General features: G+C 39.3%; 1 protein-coding gene across 1 annotated transcript in view; it reads left to right on the forward strand.

The window, feature by feature from the left end:
• Positions 1-22,288, forward strand: part of Sifr (SIFamide receptor) — a 64,363-nt gene that overhangs the window by 4,185 nt on the left and 37,890 nt on the right. Inside the window, exon 2 of the mRNA XM_078196628.1 lies at positions 18,994-19,093. Coding sequence (XP_078052754.1) covers positions 18,994-19,093 — 100 coding nt within the window. The remainder of the gene's footprint in view (positions 1-18,993; positions 19,094-22,288) is intronic.

Raw genomic sequence — 22,288 nt, forward strand, 5'->3', positions numbered from 1 at the left:
GAGAGAGAGAGAGAGAGATTGAAAACTCGGAAGTGGAAGCGGCGGCGCGCACCCGTTTATGATCGTGCTGACAAAAGTCCGAGACCCGGAACGTCTGATTCAAGAAGCGCGCAAACAGCGGTCCTATAGCAGTTTATCCGGCGAGTTACCCGCAATAAAGTTATCGAAACTTTCCACGCGGCCTCAAGTTAATCAGGGAACAACAAGTTTCGTTGCAACCGCCACTGTTCGGGGAAGTTCTCGCGGCAAACTCGAGCGAAGGAATCACCGTTAAGCGATCGCTAGCGCGGGCAGCAGGCGATGACTTTTTAGAAGCAGTTGCGTCACTGATTTATTGCGAATTTATTGCGAATTTATTGTGACAGATGGTTTAACCCTTTAACGGGATATTCCATTCTAAAATACACAAAATACCCGAACTCTGATTCGACAGAAATTAATATAAATTCCCATGGTATCGAGCGTTTACGTCGGCCGAGTAAAATGTTCCCGGGCAGTCACGGCGCTATTGTCGAAACGGTTAACAGATGAACGTTATCACACCGACAATGAGTGGTGCAGACGCGCGTAGATGGCTCGAGGTGGCCTTCGAACGTTGGAAGTACAAAAGTGACACCGAAACACACCCGACCGTCGAACGCGCTGATAAAGCTGTTTGCGCTGAGCGTCGTCATAATGGCATTCACGGTGTGCAGACGACTGCGATGGCGTCTGGCTGGGACGATTCTTCCGAAAGCCGTTCGCATCCTCTCTTTCCTCTCCATCTCTCTCTCTTTCTCCCTTTTGCCTCTCTGTGCGCCCCTCCTACCGAATTTTCCGGCAGCCGTAATAGATCGCGATAGGAACAATATCCGCGGATCGTTTTATCGGGATGCTTTCGACATTACATAAATTCTGCATTCTAGCGGAACCGATGGCTTTCAACAACGCTCGCCCGCGCGCTCCCTTACCGCCATTAGCCATAAAAATCGGAAATCCTGTTTCTGCTCGAAGATAACTTTTATTGCCGGGTCGTTACGGCATTATTTTGCCGACGAGACGCTACGGGGCAACTGTGCAGATTTATTTTCAATCGGAGCGAAAATGGCCGCCGATCTGCGATCGGATGTTTCGATTCGGTTGCATTCTGTTTGGTACTAGATGAGGCTCTATTTTATTTTATGGCTTTAGTCTATTTTATTCTATTTTATTTTATGGCTTTAGTCTATTTTATTCTATTTCATTTTATGGCTTTAGTCTATTTTATTCTATTTTACTTTATGGCTTCAGTCTATTTTATTCTATTTTATTTTATGGCTTTAGTCTATTTTATTCTATTTTTTATTTTATTCTATTTTATGGCTTTAATTTATTTTTTATTTCATTCCACTCTATTTCATTTCACTTTTTCAATTCTACTTTATTCTAAATATGGTTCGTAGCTGTTACAGCGAGCCCACCATAAAAGTCAAATACCTCAGGAAACATTAGAGAGATAAGTATAAAGACAGGCGCGCTCGCGCAGGTCTGCAAACACGCTAATTGGGCTTGAATTCTTATCAGATTCCAGTTTTCCCAGTCCCGATCACCGAAACCGCAAATTTGCATGACGGCCGCCGAGGTCTATTTATCGCGCAACTAACAATCATCGGGGCAATTGCCGTTCAACTAAGCCGTAACCAATAATAACGGTCATAAAACAACAACGAGTTTCTGCTGAATTTTTCACGATCTCACGATGAACAAATAAATGATTGACACTTGATAAACATCTACGTAATAACAACAATATGAATTCATACTTGAACCAATCATGGGTTAATTCGGTCGTCAAAATGACAGATAAAATTTAATTAACAAGATTTTATATATTTAACCCCTTGCAGTATAATGACGAGAGATTTACAGATTTATGACGAATATTGCGTAATAAATAATAAATGTGACTGCATAATGTAAAATATAAGTATGATATAATATAAGTATGAAACAAAAATTCAATCTTTCGTTATTAAAATTTGCGAAAACAAATAAAGACAATTATGGAACAATAATTGTCTCTCGTTAACAAAGAAATTATTAAGGGCGAAAAAGTGTTAATCAATGCATATCTTTGAAGAGATGCATAGTATATAATAAATATGTACAATGAAGATATATATAATATAATTATAGTATAGTATAATATAATAAAATATAATATAAATTTGACAAAATCCGTCATATCATCCTTATAGCATATTATAATATAATATAATGTAAATGTGAGGAAATTCGTCGAGGTCGTCGACACGACGGTGAAATCGTCAAACACTCCGCCGTCGTGTTAAAAGGATTGATTTAATCTCTACGGTCCAGCGCGACGCGAACATTCGGGGATCACCGTGATTTATTACGCCGCGCGAAGAACTTAATCTCTACAAGTTTGATCCCGCGATGCTTCACGGGATTTCCGTCGAATGCGATTGGAAGTCGGCTCTCGTGGCCGGGGCGGCCCGGACAGCCCCGCGTCTAGCCGATGATACTCCTCCGCTCGCAGTCGCTGCTAGCGATTACCGGCGTCGTCTGTTTACACTGCTCTCTCCCCGCTCGGATTTTCAATGTCGAGGGGGTAATTCCTTCAATACTCGCGAACCGGTTGCCTCCTCCCTCTCTCTCTCTCTCTCTTTCTCTCTTTCTCTGTGAATACCCGTTGCCTCCTCTCTCCCTTTTTCTCTCTCTCTCTCCGTGAATACACTGCTGCTGGAAGAACCCGCTCGGGGATGCAAACAGAAACTGTCAACAGGAGAGACGACTCTTCGCTCTTAGTGTACACGCGTAGTTGGGGGAAAATGACCGAGAAGCGGATCGAACAGTCCCTATTGACAGACTTCTCGCCGTTAAACGACGCTATTTTCAAAAGTTCCAGCTTGCAGTAGAATCCGTCGATGGTATTCTCGGCATTCTCTCTGGTAAAACGATTCTGATAATGGAAGACGATAGCTCGGCGAATAGCTCCGCGAATGCTTCCGTTCAGTATGAAACGGCTTCGAACGGTGAGGGGTTGCTTGTGCGGGGACTTCGACAAGGAACGCCGACGTATCGACGATATCCGGACTGGAAATCTTGTTGCGGGAGTTATGAGTATTGTACCAGGAGATGGAAAAAGACGTGTCAAAGACGTCTGTAAAAGTTTTGTTGTCTTTCGAGTTTTGCAGTTTATTTTTATAGTTATTGATATTTGGCGATTCGAGTATATATCTTCGATTTTTAAATTGTCCAGTTTTCTTTAATAATTTATTTTTATAGAAAATTAAATACTGGTTGCTGAGCTCTTATCAAGGATTTGTAGTTTTAATAGGCCTACATAACCTCAAATCTCAAATCATACCTGTCAGATTTTTAACCTCTTAGATTCAAATAGGGTGCACAGTAATTTGAAGACAGTAGCCTCCTTGCAATCATTGCAAATCACAGGCGCACAGTAATTAATTCTTTTAAATTAATTTAATCTTTTAAATTTACTTTAAATTTCTTTAAAATCGTCAATTAAATTGCCAAAGTTCTTTTCACCAGCAAAAGCTTCTAACTATTTCGAACACGGGGGCACAGTAATCGGGCTTCGTACACCGAGAAACAGAGAAACTCGTGCTTTCGTGGCGCTCTTATCAGACCAATCGGGAATTAACGGTCGTTGAGCCGGACCGGTGTTTTTGACGCGTTCGTTCGCGATCGGATCGTGCAAATTGTATCGGGCCGATATCGACAATTCATTTGGAACAGCAATTCGTACGCGATTTTCGCGACGTCGAAAGTAGTGGAAGAGAAGGAGGACAGGGGAAGAGGGAGCGGAAGGGGACACGAGTCGATTATCTCCTAGGCTGGCTAAACCTGGCCACGTGTATCGCTTGAAACGAACGGGTTACACGACGACGGTGCACGCTGTGCACTTTCGAGCGACCGGATCGTATCGCGCGCATGGAAACAGCCCAACATGCACCGTAGCCCCTCTCCCTCTCTCCCCTTCTCCTCTCTGCACCTTCCCCTTGCGCACGTAATGCGAAAACTCCTGGGCGTCACGCGACATTGCGCACCGATTTGCCTCTATTTTCCTTACCCTATATGTCCCTGCGACTTTCGCAACCCTTCGGGGACCGATCGAACGCGGCCGCCGTTTATAGCAGCGCCGCCGATTTCACCAATTATAATGACGTTCTCAGCGCTTTTTAATGGCCCGGCGGTGTCACGTGTGCGCCGAGCATCCTTGACCGCCGACCGGCGTTCACGCGAACGTGATTTCGTCGATCGCTGAAAAACCGAGCGCCCGACCGGTTTCATTGTGCTCCAATTGATCGGAAATGTTTGCGCAATTTTGAACGGTACGTGCTTTAAAGGAAACAACTTTTTAATAGTCTTTGATATGCAATTTTTGGAGGACAGTGCTGGTTTTTCTTTTTTCTACGAATTGATGGTTTATACAGGCTCTTTAGGAATTATTCATATAATACCAGGAATTATTTATTATTAGTATTTAATTGTATTTTTATTATTTAGTATTATTATACTTTACTTTTTAGTTACTATTGTTTAATTGTATTGTATAATTATTGTTTAGGAATTATTTGAAGTGGTCAACGTGGACCCTAGGATTTGAGAATTGTAAACTAGAAAAATTGCGAACAGTTTAATAACCTATAAAATTACTAACAATATGGTAAACCAGAGAAATGACGAACAATCCCATAAACCAGGAAAATTACTAACAATCTCATAAACCAGAAAAATTACGACACTTCGAATGCCTCAAAAAATCAAAGACCAGTCCACCAATTCCATCGAGCTAAACTCAATAATTACAGAGAAACTAATGCGAGATCGAGCTACCACATGAATATTAATATCGGTAAATTATGGTGGCAGAAATGTCACTAAACACACGATCAAAACATCGGGTATCAGCAATCAGGCTGCGGAGGGCATGGAAAGTCGACTGTCCTTGCGCGGAGCAACTAGAAATTACACCTCGCCGATCACTTCACACGGTCGGCGACTCCGAAAGGGTGATCGCGTACCGAAAATCCGCGACAGGCGAGTGTGCGCGTCACACGTGCGAATACAGACAGTGTACTTGAGAAACGAACACATTCGAGGAGCATGTTAAATCGAGTTTTTCTTGTCGACTTGCTCTTATTGCTGCCGTTTCGAGTATCCGGGTCGGCCCGTTCAGTGCCGTAGAAAGACCCGCGGACCTACAAGTTCGTTGCTAATGACATCAAACCTCCAGCCAAGTCCACTTGCTAATTGAGTCAGGCCGGTAATCAAACAGGATTTCCTCCGAATTCGATGCTCGAGGGACTACGAGGCGCGCGACTCTACTCGATTCGTTCGAATTCTTTGTTCCTCGGAATCGTTCAACTGATTGAAACGATGCGAGTCGGGCATTTATAAAAGTCGCGAAATTAAATTATCGCGTGGATGGGTCAGGAAAAAAATGGCACGAGTGACAGTTTTTAAATCTTCAAATTGTTGTCCTATTTTAAGGTTATGTTAAGGTTATGCCTATAAAATGCGCGTTTTTGATATTTCAATTATTGCAAGCAAAATTAATTCTTCGACATGTTTGAAATTCTATAATTCATAATTATTGCAATTACTGAAATTTGATTACTTTATTCGACATATTATATTGCAATAAAAATTGATCAAAATCTAAATAAATATATACTTGTTATTTTAATAGAGTATCAAAGTTACGTCAAGATCCGTCGAATTAAAAAGCAAAGTTATATCGCATCAAGTATTATTTAATTTTTCACGTTACGCAATGATCCTAATACAATAATTTAATTCACCTAACTCATTTCTTTTTCATCTGTGACATTTCTCTTTTTATTTATATTATCACCTTCACTTGTATCTCTCAATTTTGATCTCCTCCGTAACAAGTACATTCACGCTGATCTCGGCGAAACTAAGTAAAGAACAAAGGCAAGAAATAATTAAGAAAACATAATAGATGGTCGACGCGGCAGTGTTAGAGCGTTGAGAAAGGAACGAGGAACGGACATGCTGCAGGTGAGAAACGAGCTCTGCGATTGGTAAGAAGAAAGAGAGAGAGAGAGCAAGAAAGACAGAGAAAGAGAGAGAGAGGGAGAGGGAGAGAGAGAGAGAGAGAGGAGAGCGCAGTCGAGGACAAAACATCGATGGCCCGTCGATCGGACCCGGGCGACGATTGAAAATACTTTCGGCGGAGACCGGGCGACTTGATCCGCAGCAATTGAAGTGTCCCTCAAGAGGGGACAGGAAAATGAACGGGCAGTCGTCGATTCTCGCCTTTAAATTGAAATTCAAACTAGCCGCGCTTGAACCTTTAAGGAGCCTCCGTGGAGTGGTCTTCGATCTCGCCGAGGGAAAAAAGTGGCTTCGTCAGGGACTTTCTCTCTCTCTCTCTCTTCTCGACTTTTAGACCAGTCGGTTTTTCTCCTCCTTTCAAAGCGGTCCCCCTCCTTCCATTTTCGGTTTTTACCGGCCCCTCGTTATTCGTCGGTTTTCCGCGTCGAAAAAAACCGTATCCCGTAAATTGCGTTTAATCTTTCGACTGCGGAAGAAATGGACGGTTCACCTGGCCGGAGCTTATTACGGCTAAACGGGCCGCGCCAGTCGCGTTCGTTTCGATTCGCAATTAGCCGATTTTTTCCGGGGATTTTTCGTGGCAACACGTGCGCGCAATTAACGCTATCGAAATGACGAATTTTACCCTGGTCTTTTTCGCTATTTTTTGGGATTTTAAACTCCTTTTTTGGAAGTAATTGAATTTTGTGTTACAGTTTTTTTAGTGCGTCAATATGTTAATGTTGTGCTGTTGTTATATTATTTTACTATTGGATTATTATATTATTTTACTATTGGATTATTATATTATTGTATTATTATAGTACTGTGATAATTCCCGAGATCTCCACCGTCTTTCACAATTTCTTAAATAATTCTCGCTGTCGAACTGGCCGCCATATTTCATTTGCAAACGGCTATTCGGACCGCGAGAGTTTACGCAATCGCGGGGCCAGCATTATCTTTAATTGCTTCTTACGTTCGCCGTTATCGGATCCCGCCGTCGATATCGGCCGGGAAAGAAGAACGTTGCAACCGCCGAAATATTTTAATTAACAGGCCGCGCGCGGTATCCGATAAACGCGTTACGTAGGAAATTTCACTTAATTAATTCACGGCCGGCACCTACGTACACAATATATCGCCGCGATAAAAATTCTGACGAAACGCGAAAATGTATGCGCGCGTGATACAACGTTAAACAGCGCGAAATTTTTATCCAATTAAGGGCGGCGCACGGTGAAAAGTTTCGCGTCGTTTGGTGCGAAGGTACGCCGGCGACAATTCACGCGATGGTTGTGTAACGAGCATAATTTTTAATATCGAATCGCAGCGGCGGAAACGTGGCAAAAGTTGTTCAGCTTTGAGAACAATGCACGCGATCGCCGACTTTTATTTACTATTCTATTATATTAAAATATGTATATACGATTATATATAATTTATATTTACTATTCTATTATATAGACGTATTTATAATTATATACAATTTAATTTTAATTTTATATAATTCAATTTTAATTTCTTTAAATTCTTAAAGCTGCATAATTGAATCGATTGATTTCTATTTCGATAAATATTACGGCAGAGAATAAAATTGTCATAACCACTAAAAAATTCATTACAAAATTCATAATAAAATTCTTTATACCACGAAGCTCAGATTCGAATAAATTCCGTAAGTATAGCCCTAGGCGACGCGCGCGAATTATGCCAACTTTTATTGGCAACAAATTGGATTAATTCGAGCCGTCCGCGTGCGCGTACGAACGTGGCGCGACCATAATTCACCGGCGTATCGTGTACCCAATTAATCGGTAGAATTTCTTTCAAGTGGACAGCATTAGCTAATTAAGCGGACCGTTGCATAATGCGTAACAGGCATCGAACGAACGTTAAAAGACCGGCGATCGTACGCGGCGGCGGCCATCATTGACACGCAAAGCCCTTAAGCCTCCTCTCCTGGTCCTCTGTAATCAGGGTCGAGAAGCGGTCCGCGCAACTATCCGGACGGGGCCGTTCATTAAGTTTCTCTTAAAGCGGGCACAGGCTTCGCGCGGTCATTATGTCCGGCGGACTATTTGTCTCAATTACCAGGTAACAGGCCCGCAATTAAACTTACGGTTATGAGTGCGAGAATGTTTCCGACGACATGGCCGACGCCAAGTACAACGTTTTTGTTAATGTCGGTCCGCATTTGAGGATCGAAGCGACATATTTCAAATATTTTAAATATTTAAATGATATAATATATGTATTTATTTATTTATTATTATTGGGGTTATTATTTTTTAAGTGTTATATATTTCGTATTATCTTATACACGAAGTATTATATATATTATAAGATAACATGTAAATAGTGTAATATAATATAGATAAGTCTTGTATATATTATAAGACAGTATACAAATATTATAATATAATATATACAAGTCTCAGATATAATATACTTTAATCATAGTCCAAAACTTAACGATTATTTCTATTAAAAGTATCTGTAAAACCTAAAATATATATTTCAGATAAAATATTTATATTCTTAATAGTTAAATATATTTTAAGTACAATATACACATTTTAGATTCTATATAAATTTTTACCAGAAATAATAGTCAAATTATAGACTATAATGAAATACTACGAAAGAACATAATAGCCGACACGCTATGAAACAATACCTGAAACATAAAATATGAGAATACCCAACCAATAACTGGACTCACTCTATAAATCACTGTCTCGAATAACTGCACGGTATCCGCAGTTCACCGATCAATTTCGAAACACAGACTACATTATAATTAAACTGCGGATTGATAAATTTATAGCAACAGCGAGCAGACAACTCGGAGAACGATAGAAAAATATCGAGATACCGCCGACTGGTTCCATCAAGAATTAATTGATTTATAATTGAAATTCTTCGACGCGTAAATACCTTCGAGCAGATACCGATCTAATCATTACGCTATGTAATAGTAATAGGAAAATAAACATTGCGCAAGCAGTATAGTTCTTATGATAATTACATTATAATTACCTTATAATTCTATACAATTCTATAACTTTTCTACAAAAATTCTGACTAATATAAAAATACCATTATTATCGTAAAATATCTCTATTGTTCCTAGAACAGTTTGTTAATTATTACAATAAGAATACTGAAATTGCCAAGAACAATTTCTAGACGCTGGCACATGTCGTTCGACGCTGGTAAGGTACGCTCGGTTCCGCGACGGTCGTGAAAACGAGTTTCGACTGGCGGCCGGATCGTCGATCCGTGGCAGAAAACGGTGGCCGCCAATTCCACTCCATTCTCTGCGGATTTTCCTTTATTCGAGGTTGGGCTCTTTATTCATGCGGGCCCGGGGAACACCGGTGCGTACGTTACGCGGCCGTCGCCGGAGCGCCCGCGCGGATAGTGAAAGTAATACGCGAAACGCCGGAGAATCGTGTACGCGAGCAGCAGCGCGTTATACGAAACGGTGGGGCCGTGGATACCGGTGATTGGAAAATTTTTGACATTTAGCCGGCGAACGTGGCTATGCCCTTTCGCTCGATCCGTTCGTTAGCGTTGCGCCGGTGCCGCGGCCGTCATTCTTCCTTCCTTCTTCTCCCGGGTTTTTCGATGAGTCGATAGGGCGGTCTGTCCCACGGCACGGAATCGCCAAGTCTGCGATATTCCGTGGAATATCGTTTACTGTGCTCCCACGAGCAACAATTCGCAATGTGATTAACCTGTTAGCTGCGTACCATGTGTATACACGTCACAAGGAAATAGCAATTTTACATCTTATAATAAAAATATTTCTTTACATTAAATTTACAAATTATTACAAAAATTAAAAAATATTAAGAAATATTGAGAAATAGTTTGGCAAGTTTTCCATGCGAAACTAAAAATTAAATTTCTGTCACATCATTCTTTACATTACTTATACTATAACAACACATATACTACAATATCTATATGTACTATAACAATACATATACTACAATATTGTACCATACCTAGCACTACAAAAATCGATCATGTAACGTCGATGTATTAAATCTGCGCGTTTTGGAATTCGCAAGGTGGAAAAATAGCAGTCGTTCGTTTTTTCGAGTTAGGTAGGCGCGTTCGATCTGGATCAAGATTGCCTGATGTTATCGCGGTGGAGCACGTGCGCATGAAAGCGACTGGAAACGAAAAACAAGATCATTTTAACATCTACGCGTCGGTATGTCTGATTACGTTGCCTTGAAGCGCAGCGTCATAAGAGTCGATCAGTAGAATGAGTCCAACTAATTGTGATCGAGCACTGGAACGAGTGTTACATGGTTTTAATAAATTCACGACTTGATGGAGCACGTGCGAAACACGGTTCACCACGTTGGCCATCTTTCCTCAAACAAACGCGGAACTATTGACGGTGTGGGAATTGTTAATCCTGCATTTTTACTTATTTTTATAAGTTAATTTTGATATATAATTTTTACTGATTTATAGTATTTTTCCTATTTAGTGTGCAAAAGCATGGTTTATTTTATTTTTGTTGTTCGATTGTGAGATTCGAGGTTATTCGATCTGCTATTAAAGTATATATTTATCATTTAATTTGTAGACTTTATATGTAAATTTTGTGAGTTCACTTTGCATTATACCTACTTTGCATTATCCATTTTGCAGTGTTAGGTTCAATGATACTTAGATCGTCGACAAAATGACTAATGCTGTGACACGTGTATTAAACTATGCAGCGATGCATTGTACATTGTGCATTGTTAATAAACTGTGGACTTTTATGCGAAATGGAGATGGTTTTAATTCATTTCCGGATGCTGGAACTGCGTGAATGTTTATCTATTTTTTTGGAATTTTACCGAGTCAATAATGCTATAACAATATACATTATTGTATTAAAATAATATTCAAATATCATATGACATTACTTACTACAATTCTATAATATTATATAACCAATTTATTTAACGCAATATAATAATACTCTTTAATTAATAAAATAATACATTACCTTAACCACATAATACCATAAAATTATATTGAACAATCTTCCATAACATTTTCATATAATTATCATCTTAACATCACCCATCAATATTCATTAACTTACATCAAGCATAAACTGAATCTATACACCCCTTATATCCAATCTTCCAAGAGATAACAACATCTTAATCATTTCCGGCTGATTTGCATTCCAGCTTTGCTCCGGCATCGAACAAAGCAGTTTCAGCAATCTCCTCGAGTGCGAGGTACCCAGTCGAACTGGCTCTAACCAACGCGGAAACTTGCTGCTTCAAACGGTAGCTAGGTTCGATCGCGAGCACACCGGCTGGCGGCTCGGCATACACGCGAAACTCTCCGCTGGCCCGTCAATGCGAATCGGCGCGGCTGTCATTAAAATTTTCAAGAATACGTCCCCGCGATCCGTTTCGCAAGAGGCACAGGCACCGCGCCGCTCGCAGCCAGCCGGCAAGTACCATTCGCGTCGGGGACCGGGGCAGGGATTAATGCGGGTGTTGTAATAACCTTCTCTCTCTCCGATCGTATCTCTCGTAAACTGACCGCGGCTAGAGAAGTTTACTCCATTACTCGGCTATCCGCGCCTTTAACCGTGGCATTTAACATCAACGGCCGGATAGTTATTTCTCTAGTTAATCTGTTGCGGCGACCCGCCGCCGCCGCAGCGCGCAAAAAGCCGCGCGCCACCTTTCTTTTCGCCGTTCCCGCGGAAATAGACTAAACAAATTATCCGCCCCCGTGAATTACGCCCCTCGCGGAGAAACGCTCTGTAATTTACGACTGTTGGGGCGTCATACGATGTCGTTAGTAATAGCGACGAATTGTGAGGTTATATGTATGGATTGTATTAAACTGATATATTTAGTGGCGAAAAAACTGATATATTTAGCCTCGTACTATTCACACCTTTTTTTCGAAGGTCCGAGCTCCTCGAATTCTATTCCACCTCTGACGTTCGAAAAAATGTTGTCTCTCGTGGTAAACCGCTACCCCTCTCGCGCATTTCTAATACTAACCTATTTCTAATACCTAACCAAAAGTCCTAACCTCAAAAATAGCTAGTTCTCTTAATGGGAGACACATAACCTAACATAACCTAACCTCAAAAGTAGCTAGTTCTCTTAATGGGAGAACGTTCCGGCCAGGAATGGTCGGGATCCGCGAGGATCAACGTCGCCAGCGCTCCGTCAGGCGAAATTGTCTAGTAAACAAAAACATTGACTCTCTTGAAAATAGCTGGAGGATCCCCGGTAATAAGTGAAGTGTTCTCCGATATAGAGTGCACGCGATACTCTTCAACTTCGTCAAAGGACTGCACGCTCAGCGGAATAGTTAACCCGTGTACACCCGCCTGCTTTTTTAACCGGCGTCTTTGTCGCTGTCCTTCTAAAATAGAATACAATAGTTCATTCTTTTTTTAATATTCAATTCTTCCTTTAATATTCAATTCATCCTTTAATATTCAATTCATCCCTTGATATTTAATTCTTTCTTTAATATTCACTTCTTCCTTTATTATTTAGTTCTTTCTTTGATATTTAATTCTTCTTTTAATATTTTGTTCTTTCTTTAATATTTAATTGACGGCGAACTTTTCTCCAAAACGAAAATTAGCAGCATTTATTTGTCGCTTATGCATAAAATCTACGATATTTACTGATGATATTTTTCTAAAATATTTTGCATATAATATAAATACTATTGCATATAATATAAAGAGTAGTATAGCCCGCTTTATGGTTCCAGGTAATGATAATAATAAATAAATAAATAGAAAGAACTGTGTTAAAGCAAGAATTGCTTCGAAATGCATCGATTCTTTTTAATTAAATGCATAATTTCAAAAAATCCCATAAAATCGTCAATTTAATTATACGCGACGCATAGATCGATTCTCCACCGTTCGATCAATTTTAACAACATAGCATAATCCACCCCGTCTCGAGTGCAAACATTTCCTGTGTCCCGAGTCCTACCCCTTTTTATTACGCCAACTTCGGAACTGCAGTTTTCTTTTCTCGCAATCGCGCGCGGTCGATCCCCTTATAATGGCGCCGACACACCATCGTTTTATGGGTCCCTCGCTCCTAGAAAGATTCGCTTATCGCTATCCCTCGGCCTCGTCGACAAAGCGAGCCCCGGCCAATGAAACGATCGCTAAATCGAATCCTCGCTGCTCTTTATAACCCGCCTTCTCGCCGCTACGATTTTCACGTATTTTTCACGAACTTTCCAATCTATTTCCTCCCTGCCTAACACCCCCCACTCCTCTCCCCTCCCTCTTTCTTCTGACCCTAGACGATTTCATCTTCACGGCTCTTCCGTGTCTTCAATTTTTCCGCCTACGCGACTCCCCAAGAGCACAACCCTCTTTCTTCGGCCATTTCCTGTTTCTGATGTCCTCTCTGAAGAATCGCTTAGGCTCGTATGTCTTGCGATCATTCTTGCTGATGGCACTCTTGCTGGACCCCTCTTTCTAGCTTTAGTATTTTTGTGTTGAATAATAGTCTGTTTTATTGGAGTATTTTATGGTTAACTTTTAGTCTAAGTTGCTGTTGTTATGGATTTTTATGGAGGTTTGAAGGTTAGTTCATTTTTTGGAGGAATTCTAGTATTGGATAGGGGTGGAATTCATAGTAATTAATAATTGTCGCGGAGGATTTAGGTATTGCGAAATTTTATTGCAAATTTTTAATAGGGGTGGAATTTTATGTAAAATCTAATGGTTTTGAAGTTTTATAGTGAATTTGGATTTGAATAAATTTTTAAGGGGTGTCTAAGTTGTGATAAATTTTTAATAGATTATGATTCTATATGATTCTATAATATTAAATTAATATAATTTATGATTCTATAATATTAAATTAAAAATATTTACGATTAGAGCAATATTAAATTAAAACAATTTACGATTAAAACAATATGAAATTAAAATAATTCACGATTGAAGCAATACCATATGAAAACAATTTACCATTAAAGCAACATTAAATCGAATAAGTCACACTATCTAAAATTCATTTGCAGAAGCAACCCTTCTCTCAACAAACTTCCTGTTTCATTGATTTCGTACCGCGGCGCCGTTTTAAAGTCTCGGGGGAGGCTTTCGAAACTTTCCATCCGAAGTATCCACACGCTTCCCGCGTCTCCGTCCTGCGAGAGACTTATTCAGCGGAAAACTCCCGAAATCTCCTATCCGCGCGTCGCCGGCTGATATAGAGAGTGACTTTAGGAATTCCGAGTGCTTTCGCGGCAGTTTCGATTCCGATTCCGCTCGAGGAGCCCACGTCTCGGTCGAAAATCATCGCGCGGCGGCGAATGAAAATTGTGTGTCGCCATCTTGCCTACCCAATATTCGCGCAGGAAATCCTGTCGGCAGCCGTTCTCGCGAATAAAAGAAATACGTGCGGCCTTTGTCTGCGACGCGAAATTTACCTAGAAAATACTGAAACAACGATTTACTATTATTAATATTAATATTATTAATATTATTAATATTGTTATTTGATAGGCCCTTGAATGGTATAAATGTAGTTAAAAAGTAGCTGAATTACTGTATTTGAGTAGGAAGTTTATTATAAATATATTTTCAATTTTTATATTAATATAAATACTGTCATTATATTTATTTAACTTTATTTTATAACTGCATTCTTTTATCTTTAATTCTTGGTATTATATATAAAGTTGTTGTAAACCTAATGAAATGAATATAATTGTCTTATAAATTTACTTACAGATATTATATCTTGATTTAATTTCATATCAATTGTTACAAATTTTTATGCAAAACTAGACTTGTCTATTTAATTAGAATTCGTTTCGATAATTCTACTTGCAAATTTCAAATTTCTATATAAATTTATTATCGCTAAATAAATCGTGAAGGGTTGAAAAATTGCATCCCTGTTCTTTTAATTTTCACTCAAATTCACTTCTATAAAATCCAACAATTTCTCCTAATTTATGGAGTTGCCCATAGCCACAAGAAGAGTATCGAAAATCAGACTACCGAGCTGTCTCGTTGCACTGCCGTTCGACACACTCGATTCTGACAAAATGGACGTGTAAAGATGGCGGCCGCTCGGGGTTGCGAGCTCGTAGATCGGCGTGCATCGTCCGGGCCGATTGATTTTCCAGAAATCGCGAGACCACGTCGGCATTCGTCACGGCGATCAGAGACACGTTCGGGAAACCAGTCCCCGCGCGGCACGAAAATCTACGATCACTGGAAACGCGCCCAATTATCCGGCCGAACCCGATCGAAAAACGGTCGTGAAACGATGCCTGAACTTTCCGCGCGATGCCGAGGGGAAACCGGCACAGCCCCCGCGCGCCGCAGCACGCCTTCGAGAGCGAATTATTATTCCGTGGATACCGATTTTGACACAGGCTGCGCAGCTTATCGATGCCGGGGCCTGCGCGATACGTATTCGATCCAATAAATAATTATTCGCGCAACACTTGATCTACGGCCTACGGGAAGTTTCCTTTCTAGTCGGGTCTCCGTCGCCGGGAACCCTTCACTTCGCAAACAAAGCTCTTTCTGTAATCCTTGCGAGCCGATGCGAACGGCACCTATACAGGGTGGCGCGCGGCCGGCCAATTACAAACGGCACCTAACCCTTGACTTTTATATCGGACGAAAAAATAATTCTGCAACTTTCTAAACGTCCACGTAATTATTTACTCACATAAATGAATGAATCTTCGCTTTGGTACATTCGGAATAAAAATTTTTATTACCGTCGAAAAATACCAAATTAATACGGTATTCGATATTTTATATTTTCTCTTTTTCACCATTTATTATATGATACAGTACCGTCGATTTTTTCTACAATTTTTCTTTATATTAATCGACGATTTAGTGAACAGCTTTTTCGATTTTAGAAAATTCAAAAAATTGCTAATAGGCGAAATAAATTCTGTCTTTGAATATCGAATCAACTGTAATAATTATTTTGATATTTCCAAAAATATTTGCCAGTGGATTCCAATGTTAATCCACTAATGATTGTCATTGTTCCAAGTTCTATTGTTCCATTTAGTAGGTTATGTTCCACCGAATTTTCGATAAAATGTTTTTGTACTTTTCCGAATGTATCCGCCGGTTGATGGATGTCGAAACGACGGGAACTGGTGTTAACCTGATTGGGCATGGTTCGATAAATATGCATGATGAAATATAAAACATAATTTCATCAACTGTTTTGTCTATTACTTAAGAATGTGGAACGTTGCGCGATTTTTTTGAAGCCGGTGCTCCGAGCTTCCGTAGCGATGGGAGAACATTGAAATTTAATATCGGCTGATTTGATCCGAAATATTTTTGATGCGTACGGTAACGATATTAGATATTGAAGAACCAATTTAGTTCGTAAGGCACACGTGCCGCTGAATGGCTGACGGCTGACGCGTCTGTTCATGGCTCACCTTTTCGTCCCCTCGAAAATGAACTTCGGCTCGGAAAAATGTTGTTCTACGTTTTTGACGTATTTTTCGCGCGGTACCATTTCCTTTTTATCGCGACATAAATAAATTATATATAAAATCAGATAAAACTTTTCTGTTTTCGATAATTATGATTTATATTATATACATTTCCATTTTTAAAATTATAAATTAAAAATCTAGCAAAAATGTACTTATTTATCAAAAAATGGTATATTGTTTACAAAATAGTGATTTACAAACTCTAACAAGTTAAACAAATTATTTATATATGAATAATACAATATCCTCTGTTACTATAAATTTGAATACATTTTTGCTATAAATACTTAATTATAGGACAATTTGCACGTATTTGTTCTTATCAAAAAACATAATTAACAATGACAGGGATTAAGTGTACGTATTAAATTAAACGCAGCGGTGGTTGGGGCACTGTGAAATCACGTAATAAAGATTACGCGAGCCTAGGCAAGGCGATAAAGCGGTGTGGTAATGAGCAATTATTATCTTGAAAATTTGCAGTCTATCATTGATGACTCACTAATGAATAAGCGTGACTTTCTAACGCAACACGCTCGAAGGATAGTAAATTGAAAGCGAAACGCTCCGATCGGCTTCGAGTGCGTGCGTGCGTGTGTGTGTACGAACACGACGTTGCATAGAACGGCGCCGGCACGCTGGCGTTCATAGTGCAATGACAATAAAAAGCAATACTACTGTTATGCAACACGGCCGACACGTGCCGGAGAACTATTGTTTTATTGATCTGTTGTGTCAAGGGTACAGCGCCACGTGGATACGCGAAATTAGTAGACGCGAGGATGATTATTTGTTCATATCTTCCACCGAGGATCTTTTTGCAAAATAAACGTTCTCTTTGTTAATTATAAGTCATAGTAAGCATGAGATTTTTTATATAATAATTTTAATAATTTTAAGAATTTTAAGCAGTTTATGAAGGTTATATTTTAATACTTTGATATTATTATTGCAATAATTTTTATCAATTAAGTATAGATCAAATAATGCATCGAGATGAGATTTTAATAATATCGTTATTATTATTGCAGTAATTTAGATATTATAAATTAAATATTGTAAGTGTTATAATTATAATTACTTTGTTTTGGCTTTGTTTAGAGTAGAAAGCAAGAAACACATAAGTTTGTAATTTATGTCTTGTAAAAATATTGACGAGTGATGAAAATTAATATTTTTAATCAATGACAGTTTCATTAAATATGTCAACGAATTTTGTGTATTTTTAATGCAGGGAAGTGTTATTGGAATATAGTATTTCTATGGCAATTTATGCTGAATTTTTCTGCAACTGTATAGTCGGTGCCATTACATATATAACATAATAGTTGCTATTATAACATAGTAATTGCTGCTATAGTAGTAATTGTTATACATACAACAGCAACTATTATACAGCTGCAAAAAAAATCATAACCTTGACATAACCTCAACAACAATTACTGTACTATAGTAGCAGTAAAATGTTGTATGTATTATCCACATCATATACATGTCTTATCCACAAATAGGACAAGTGTCTGCAGTATTGTAATTAAACCCGTTCATTGTGTGATTGCTTTGAGGCCGGAATTTCTATATAAAAGCTCCGCGAGAGAAAGAGTGAGAGAGAGAGGCGATCTCGTGTTTCGAAACAATAATAAAACTAGCATCGGCTAAACAAGAAGTTTGAATTCATACGCTGTACGGAACATTGTATAATACACGGGGGTATTTGTTATTCATAAGACAGAGTAAGTGCTTCCAGCTACTTTTCCCATTTATATGCTCCAATCGAACTTCTCGGATAATCGATATACCGACTGGGACACGGATAAATATGTATATCGAAACATGATTTTTTCATCGGGTGCCAGCAACTATGGTTCGAAGAAGGCGTTGCGTACGGTGAAATATTGTTGCGAAAAATAGTTAATAATATTTTTTTGCTTCCATAATCATTAAATTAATTATTTTTAACTTTAACGATTAAGAAGTGGTTTCTCATATTTTTCTGAATTTAAAAAATTGACTATAACCTTAAATATTCGACTAGTATATTTCTACACTAATGTCATATTTGATACCAATTTATACCCCTAATTTTTGCACGAATCGAACAAACCGTGAACGAATCTTAATCCAGTTCAAACCTTTAAATATTATAACCTATAATTTATGGTAATTAATTAATAATTCCATACAGCTATCCAGAAAAAATGATTAAATTCTGCAACTATGAGAAAGATACAATATTCCAAAATGGAAAATAATGCCTGCCGATAGTTCTTTTAGAATACTAAGAGTATACTACTAAAATAATACTGAATTTATTCAAACAAAAACGAGGCTTGCCTATAGCAAAGTCTCCGCGTCGACCGGCCCGAAATACTGAACCGTTTGCTTCTGTTTCAGCATGGTTCCTGGGATGGTTCATGTGCAAAGCCGTCGCTTATATACAGGGCGTTTCCGTGGCGGCCTCTGTGTACAGTCTCGTTGCGGTTTCCTTGGACAGGTACGTGTGTGTGTGTCAGTGTGCGCATTGAACTTTTCAAAGAACCATTACCGCGCTGGCCTATGTTGGGCGGCAATCACCCGAGACACGAATTCGTGCTCATTATCGAGATACACTGGGCGAGAAACGATCACCAACCGGTATATCTCTCGCCTCGACAATTTCACTTGTCGCAGTCCATCCTGAATAAATTAGCACGCTGATCGAATTAAAATCCATCCGACGCGAGAAGACTGATCTCAATGTTCGCTACGTCCCCTATCAATTAATCTATTAATCGCCCGTTGAAGTTCGCCGGGGAAACTCTTCGAGTAAAAGACGTCTTGCGACGACGATATTGTTTATATTAACGTTGATATTTTTTTACGATGAAATTGTTTATAGTAACGTATACATTGTTTTACGATGGTATTGTTTATAGTGACGTTGATATTCTTTTAGGATGGTACTATTTATATTAACGTTGATATTCCTTTACGATGATATTATTTATATTAACGTTGATATTCCCTTTAGAAAATTTTTACATAGTTTATAGGAAATTAGCGTTTGTTTATAATTTTATAAAAATTGTTTACTGGGATATTGTATGGGACAATTTAAATCGCGCAAGCAACGTTAGAAATCCGAAATCGGGACAAATCGTACGCGAGATCGCATGGACGGTCATCGGCGCGCGCCTCGTTTCAATTTGACCAACAATTTGTCTAACAATGGCTCAATCACGGCAACAACTCAATTATCAAAATAGCCCGTCGGTTGCGCAACGCTTTCGCGAGTCTCATGAATCAATGGAACGTGAGAAACTCGTCGACGCCGATACACGTTATGACTAACGGGTCGCGCGCGCGCGGGGACCCTGGAATGCGTATGAAAATGAAGAAAATGGACAATTCTGCAATTACATCGTTGCGAAATCACGACACGCCGCCTTGCGACACACGATCGACACGTATATTCTTCATCGGCGCGCGAGCGTACGTTTCTCTCATCTGCATACCGATCTGGCTCCGCGCCGTTAACAATTACACGAGGCACTCTCGCGCGCGTTTACCACCGTCTCCGCGTTTTTCTCCGTTGCTTATGGCGTTCCAGATGCTTCCAACGGACGCCTGCGTTTAAAGATAATAGGAGCAAGGTGAGCGCCGCATCGTCGAATCGGCGACAAAGTTCTGCGTGAATGGCGGAGACGTCGCACGCGACGGCTGTTTTCATGGGAATTGGGGGAATGCTATAAGCCACGCGAAAATACCATAGCCTGATCACTTTTATTCAATTAAATTTGTTTTGCTATATTCTACAATTTTTCTCTATTATTTTCATTTAAAGGAAAATTGTCAAGCTTACGCGCAGCTTTGTTATTAAAACGTTTATTAACCCTTTGCACTCGGAACGAATTTTAAGCTTAGATCCAAAATTGCTATTTTGACCAGCTATAGTATGGTACTTAGATAATTTTTAAACCAACAAAGTCTCTATTTGAATAATTGTTAAATAGTAAAATTGTTTATCCGAGTCACAAAAATCAATTTCGTATGCATAAAAATACCCTTTGATTTATAGAACAGAGATACTATGTCAAAAAAATTATTTCAAATTTCCAGTTAAAATGGCGTCGATTGCAAAGGGTTAACAAGAGAGCGGAGAGAGAAGAAATGATTCTCAGATGAATTTTATAGGCGGAACGTTGCAGGGAACGTCGAGAAGCGGCGTTGCCGTTGCAACGACCCGATAAAGAGCTTGATAATGGCTCGCAGAGGTTTTACTTTCGTCTTGACCCAGTAAAGAGACTCGTCGAAGCAATAAGTTGCTATATAATTCCATTTATTTTCATGAATTATTCGAAGGGAACGAGAGGGCCGTCGCAGCGACGGGAGACGACGTTCGGCTCCCTTCATTTGATATTCCGCTTTGGGGCGGAATGATTAAGTTGAGCTGGCTCGAGCAGATTTAAACATCGATGGTTAATGGTTAAAAGGTGGTTAATGATTAAATGATAGTTATTTCCATTTTAACTGAAAATCCAAAATATATATAGCAAAATTGTTAATAGCTGTTAACAGTTGCACAAGTCACAAAATTCAATTTCATAATGTATAAAATGCTCTAGATTGTAAAAAGTGGAAACACCATAAGCCTGAACAAATATTTTGGATTTTCAGTTAAAATGGCTCCGACTGCAAAGGGTTAACCATCGGTTAAGCACCGACCATGAGTTATTTTAATTATTTCAATATATTTGAGTTATTTTATTTTATATTTGAGTTATTTTAGTTATTTCATTATATTTTAACTATTTTATTTTATATTTGAGTTATTTTAGTTATTTCATTATTTTTGAGTTATTTTATCAAAGTAAATTTGATAATAATTATCTCGAAACGTGGAAAGACCTTAGAGCCCCCACTCGACCGTAAAGGGTTAAAATCGGCGATGGCGATCGAGAAGCGCGGCCGCGAAAGCGTCGACAATCGAGGCATGAAATTTCGATGGCCCCGATGCAAATTTATAATAGTGAGTCATCGTCTTGCTCGTTCCGCGTTTTCCACGCGTTAACTATACAGTCGACTATAACTATATAAGTTTCATTATACATATATAGTTTTAGTTTCGTTTTCGCGCACGACGTTTTCTCGAGTCTCTTCCACGATTTCGAAAAGCGCGGCGCGCGCGCCGTCAGGGTTGACGATAGTGTTCGAACTTTCTAATTTATGAGCGCTAACCCACGGTCGGGTTCGTTTATGTTAATCGCCGGTGATCGAAGAGCGAACGGGAACATCGTAAACGATTTTTATGGGCTTCATTCGTGATTCAGTGGAATTTATGATGATCGTTTCGAAACGTTCACTGACACCGACAGGTTAATAAAATGATTTTATATTCTGTTCGCATTTAGATTGCATTTATGTATTAAATTGTGTAAAGATTAGGATGCTTTGAATTTTTTAAATAATTTTCAAAAAAACAAAAATTAAATTGAGCAAACAAGTGTCCCCGGAACTCGATCCTTTTTTCAACCGAACCCTCCTCGGTTCCCCGGATAACTTGGCATCGCTCGCAAATCCTTGCGCTGTTCGCAAACTATGACGGCCCGTGTCCCTCGAACGGCAACAAGGTCGCCCATCATCCCTTTGGAAGCCCGAAACTCCGGTGCCATGTTTCAGGCAAGTGTCCCAGCCAGAGAGAGAGAGAGAG

Source organism: Augochlora pura, chromosome 3, assembly GCF_028453695.1.
Source record: "Augochlora pura isolate Apur16 chromosome 3, APUR_v2.2.1, whole genome shotgun sequence".
Taxonomy (NCBI): domain Eukaryota; kingdom Metazoa; phylum Arthropoda; class Insecta; order Hymenoptera; family Halictidae; genus Augochlora; species Augochlora pura.